The 6,000-nt window shown below is 41.8% G+C and overlaps 1 protein-coding gene across 8 annotated transcripts in view; it reads right to left on the minus strand.

Moving 5' to 3' along the window:
* The window catches only part of casz1 (castor zinc finger 1), a 163,360-nt gene that overhangs the window by 24,645 nt on the left and 132,715 nt on the right, over window positions 1–6,000 (minus strand). For all 8 annotated transcript variants that reach the window (XM_069526243.1, XM_069526242.1, XM_020089429.2 and 5 more), the window contains 2 exons: window positions 2,592–3,492; window positions 674–739 (listed from right to left, as the gene is read on the minus strand). In XM_069526243.1, the coding sequence (XP_069382344.1) occupies window positions 674–739; window positions 2,592–3,492 (967 nt within the window). The remainder of the gene's footprint in view (window positions 1–673; window positions 740–2,591; window positions 3,493–6,000) is intronic.

Raw genomic sequence — 6,000 nt, forward strand, 5'->3', positions numbered from 1 at the left:
CGGAGAAGAGGATGTGTGTCTGTCAGTGCCAGGGCTTTGATTTGTGCCCTTCATGTTATGGCTTGGAGAAGTAATCATTAATGCCAAAGCCACTTTGGCTTTTCAAATGCTGTTTTCTTTCTTTTTAAACTGAATAAACAAACAAGTGATAATCACCTTTCTAGTGTGTGCTCAAAATGAATCCAGAATGAGGGACATTGTTCTGTGTCCATAGAAACCACAGATACCTCTCCCCCCTGAGGCTTAGGTCTCTGATGGTGTGGAAGACGGACTTTTTAGATCAGTCAGTCCCTCACGTGTTTCAACAATAAATGGCAGAACTAAAGAGGAACCTGACCTGAGCTCATATCCTCTCTGTGTCAGTCATAGCTAAAAGTACAGATTTATGTTCTCCTCGTGTTTTAGTGCTATACACACTGTGAGCATTTATTCAACCAGACACTGTACGCTGCCGTCAAACCATTTCTCTTTCATTACCTCTTATCCTTCTACTTCCTCTCAGCACATAAATTGGAGTCTTTTCTTAATTAATTTAGTGCGCACCGAACATTTTCATACCAGCCTAAGATCGAGTTACATCACTTAATAAAACACACCATCAGTACATAAAAAAAGGCCCATCTCTGTTTGGTATGTTTTTTCATTGGTGAAGCACATTGAGGGATTTGCATACCTAGCAATATATTTCTGGTAGAGGTTGATGTCTTCGCTGGCGGGTTTATCTGGTGGCAGGCCATTCCTAATGCAACAGAAAACACAAAAGAGACAGGATTAATGGTGAGGTTGGGCTGCCTGTTGTTAATAAAAACAAACTGACACACTGTTTACTTACAGGCCGCTCCCAAACTTCGGACTATCAATATACATTTTCTTGTGTCATAACAGCGTTTTCATGTGCTGTATGAATCAGGGATTTAAGGTGCACACTTTGATGCATGGTCTCCCAACCAATGAAAGGCAAAATGCAGGAGCAAAGGGACATTAATCTTTTATGGGGGTATTTTGGTGAGTGCTTGTATGCAAAACTGGATAATGGGGATGTGGAAGAAATGCTCTGAAAAGGTCTTTTCTGATATTCTCTATGGACCTTGCCTCTAGTGCTGATGTCAAGTTGTCTCCAATCAGTCTGGACTAAAGATGTAAGACAACACTAAAGCCTGAATGCATATGGATCCATCTAATTGACTCAGTACCAGTTTCAACTCGATCAAATTTGTATTAGAGAGACATGCCGGGAATTGTTGTGTGCTTTTTGTCACCTGTAATGGGACTGCCTTCATGAAGTCTGTAGCGGTACTGTCTGTATATGTCATAATACAGTTATTGGTTTTGCTTGCTCCCTCTCAGGGATGGCATTTAGCTCCATGTGAGCAGCTCCACACGAGGGATGACCTGAGGTTAATCTGGCCCAGAGGGGAGGATATGCTGCCAGACACTCTCCCTAGCCCCCCCATCTCTCCCCGTATACAAGCACCAGACTGGTTTAGTTAGCCAGGCTTGCAGCTCCATTGAGCCCCAACCTGACAAAGGCCAAAGCCTAAGGGAGAGGTGCCGGAGGGCTCTTGAACAGTGTCTTTGATAGGTCTCGACTAACTAGAGACAAGGTCAAAACCAATCAAACAGACTCTGGGAGCTGTTTCCTACTGGTAGTGCACACAACTGTAGGCTAGTTCCCCAAACCCCTCGTTTGCCTCCTTTAAAGTGCACTCGTCAGGCAGTGTTGAGTCGGCCCCTGTGACTCGCCGGGAGGTTAGTCATGGCTCCAAAGTAATTAAAGGGAGAGTTGTTACACCCTAGCCAAACGAAAGAAGTCAGTCACTTTGCGATGACTGTGCTAAATCAGTCTCCATGGAGTGCTACAGCGAGTAAACACTTCATGTGCCTTCGCAACTCATCATGTCGTGGATCTATTGGGCGCTATGCGCTATTTCACACAACGTTCCTGTTGGCTGCTGTAAAGATAGCAATTACCTTTGCGTTGGGCTAACTGACTCACAGTAGCAGTTAAGTGTATGTGAGCTTCACATTAGCTCCAAGGTGTTCCACTGAGAGACTATTGGTGTGAGGAAGACAGACCTCTGAGCTTGAAATCTTTTCAATCCACCATTAAACTTTAAATTAGAATTTTAATGGCAGGTTAAATGATTTATTATCAGATTTTAATATTTTTGTGAATAGGTAAATGGGATGCATTAAAAGGGATGCATATCATGTTCATACAAAGTATAAATATATGGTTAATGTTTTCCCTCAATTCCCTGCTCAAACATATCTGTCCATAGACCACACCCATTTTTGTGCTTTGAGAATTCCTGACATTTTTAATTTCTTTGTACAAAACACTTTTTTGACCTGTCCATCTACAAATTAAATGCAATCTGCACCATATTTGACAAATTTGAGTCCTGTGATGTAGTAGTATCAGTGACAATGTCTAAAATACTCGCTCAAAATACATGCTCAAAGGTTTACACAAGTGCACAATATTTTCTATTTGCATTTTTGATGCAGATGTATTCCAACAAAATAAAAGCATTGTCTGTGCTTTTCTAGTTTCATATGACATCAGACTTACTTTTGGTCAGACTTACTTAACAGAGGACACAGTGCCCGTGGTGATGGAGTCAGTCTTGGAAAAGCTGGACTTCAGGTAGTCGGTGGCGTTGAAGCTTATGTGTCCGGTCTGGTCCATTGTGAGCCCTGGAGTGATGCTGGCCCCGGCTGCACCTACAGTGGGAACACCAGGAGCTCCTGGGTTTCCTGGTGCTGTAGCGAGGATATTGGGCATCAGGGAGGCCTCAGGATTTCCTGGCATCAGTTTCTGAATTGTTCTGATGTCATACTTCGAGGGGCGGCCCACTTTTCCCGTTTTAAAGGCGATGGCACCGCCCATGTCAGGATTGCCCTCACCGGGCTTGAAGAGGTGCAGGAACTTGACGTTCTCCAGGTCGTACTTGGAGGGTCGCTTGTAAGCATTACCATTCTGCTGCTGCAGACTCTCACCCATCTTCAGCTTCTGAATAAAGAAGTCATACTTGGAGGCTCGGGGCGTCATGTTCTGCATGTGAGAGGAGTTGGCTGGCTGAGATGTGCCCAGTTGGAGTCCTCCTGGCTGTTTGTGATCCAGGCTGGAGGGGTAGATCTGTGCCTCTGCCCCTGGGAGGCACCCCGAGGTCTGGAGCATGGTAGCACTCTTGTCTTGGGCCATTTTTGAGTTGAGGTCGTCTGGTTTAGGTGGGGAAGCATGCACAGGCCAAGGCAAGGTCTCGCCTGCTTTTAGCTTGCGTATGTACTCTTCATACTTAGAGAAGCGAGCACGCCGTGAGGCCTCCTCACTGCTGAGGGATGAGGGGTCTGAGGTAGCAGCTTTGAGCTTCTCAAAGCTGATCTTCTTGGTCAGCTCATCCCTTACCTGCTGGTCATCATAACCGAACATTCCCAAAAACTCATTCATGGTGTTGGCTGCATAGTCTCGCAGGGCAGATGCCTCTCCTGGTGACAAAAACAGAGGATAGCTAAACTTAACTTCAATCCTGATGCACGTCAAGTTGGTTCTGTCTGCTATTACTATAATAAAATCTAATTACAATAATAAAAGCAAATTCAGCATATAAAAACATGATCTATCAAATGGTTCCCTCTTGCTACATATTTACTGATGCTGAACTCTCTACGTTTGACAGTTTGCATTTTGTTTGGCATTAGATCACATTGAAATTGATGAATCTGACAAAATCGCTTGGAAGTGTAGAATATATTTTGTCAGCATTATAAAAGAAACAACGCTATCTCACCTTACCGTTTTTGGCAAACACACAGCAACAAACAGATAATGAAGAAACTACTTAAGAACTGAAGAAAACACTTTTTTTTAATGGCTTTAAAAAAAAGACTTTCAGCACATTTTTATGTGCAGACCGATGCTGAATATTATTAAAAAGACAAAACTATCACTATCAGCAGAGACATAATGACACGTGGCAAGTGTGTTCCATTTAATCCTCCATGAAGCTTATTGTAAGGTGTTTTAAAATAATGTGATTATTGTGTCACCTTCAAAAGTGAACAGAATGAATCTTTTCCTCTTTTTACACATTTGTGAACTGAAACATCACTTTCATTTTAAGAGTCCATTAAATTGGACAACTTCCCCAAGGACATAGCGAAATACTGTATAGTCAATGTATAGTTTAATTGCATTATGTGGAGATTAATTCTGGGCCATTAACTTTCATCCAGGTTAGTGCAAGGGGTCAGAGAGTGGGGAAAAGGAAAAATGATTTGCGCTGAAAGCAGTGGAGGGACAAAGCTGTGCATAACGAAGAAGAGTGAGGAGTAAAAGGCAGAGAGAAAGGGTATATGAGAGAGGAACAAAGACAGAAAGAGACAGGGAGGACCTGTGAGGCCACTTTTCTCCAAACTGTTGGTTTGCTAATCTGACTCAATTCAAAAAATCTCTTTTAGTGTCGGTTTGCATGTTAGGTAGGATCCCAGAAAACAGACATGCTAGTAATGAAAGGAAAGATGATAGATGATAGTCATTTAAAGCCTTTGGCCATCTTAACTCATCACTGGCACAGGATCAAGGTCCAAATACTAAAATCTTATTGGTTTTTTTCATGACCACAGAACACATAAGCTGGCGAGAGGTAATATCACCAACCACCCGGGTAATTAATACACAAATATCTCTGCTCTTGTCTCAGATTTCTCAGTTATTGCTAAATCAGTCGCTGGGTCCTGCTTTTCACATCTCCTGCACAGCATGTAAAATAATCCCCAAATTTTCCATTCACTGCATTGGGGTTGCTCCTCTGCTCAGTGGATCAGTATGAAAGAGGATCTGGTGGATCGAAAGGGCATGAAAAATTTAAGAGAAATAGATAAGGTATTTGAGAGGAAGTTTGTACATGTTTTTACATGCACTGAAACCACAGAGTGACATACTGTGTATGCATATACAAGCATTTGATGCAGGGTTCACCCTATTCTAAAGTTAATGTAAAAATCTTAAACTTGTAAAATGATAAGAACACATGGCATCACATTTTGTGATAGAGATACATCTGAACATGTCCATTCAAAAGCATTCAGCTATACATTCCTCACATTTGATTTAGGTGTTGATGACTTCAGTGCTTGGTTGGAGTTTACTGCTACTACATTTATAAGGGCATCTCAGGTCACAGTATATCATATAGCTCTAAAGTTAGGGCTGAGCCACCCACACCCCTACTGAGTCAGACAGTTGAAACTACACTTTACCTAGTGAGGAATAATGATTGGAAAGAGAAAAGGTAGAATACATATTGTTGGATAGAATCACATTTCAAAATATCAAAGTAATAATATTTGGTGATCAATCCTATTACCAAAATAACAAATCTGTTATTATCATTAGATCAAAATGTGTTACAGAAAATATCTTCTGTTTTAGTTGTAGCGTCAATTGCAAATTGTTGCACAGAGATGGTGGTTTTTGTCGTGGGAGCTCTGACATCCCTTTTTTCATATTCTCTTTGCTTCGGGTTTCATCACCACCTTCTGCAAAAAAAATATCTAAGTCTCTTTATTCGTTCATGTGACATCGTGTGACAGCTATCAGTGAAAGGCAAACGATTGGACATGAAGGGATTATGACTGGGACCAACAGGAGATAACCTTTCTGAAGCACCATGCAAATGAGTTTTCTGCTCAAGCCCTTTCTGGCTGATGTCATGTGACACAGAGCAGGAAACTATAAGCAAATAAATAATAATAAAAAAATATATAAAACAGCTCATCTGACTGTGCTCTCTCTGGTGCCACTGGAAAATCTACAAACAAGTGGCTCCTAATCTCGACACTTCAGGCCAGCAAAATCCGACACACTACACAGACCTGCCTTGTCTATATTTGAGGCAATTAGGCCACATTTTCCTGCGCAGATATGATAACAGATGGGCATTATATCTCCTTTTGGCTGACCAAACATGGCCATCCACATGGCATCACTTCTCT

The sequence above is a fragment of the Paralichthys olivaceus genome, chromosome 6 (genome assembly GCF_024713975.1).
Source record: "Paralichthys olivaceus isolate ysfri-2021 chromosome 6, ASM2471397v2, whole genome shotgun sequence".
In the NCBI taxonomy this organism is placed as follows: Eukaryota; Metazoa; Chordata; class Actinopteri; order Pleuronectiformes; family Paralichthyidae; genus Paralichthys; species Paralichthys olivaceus.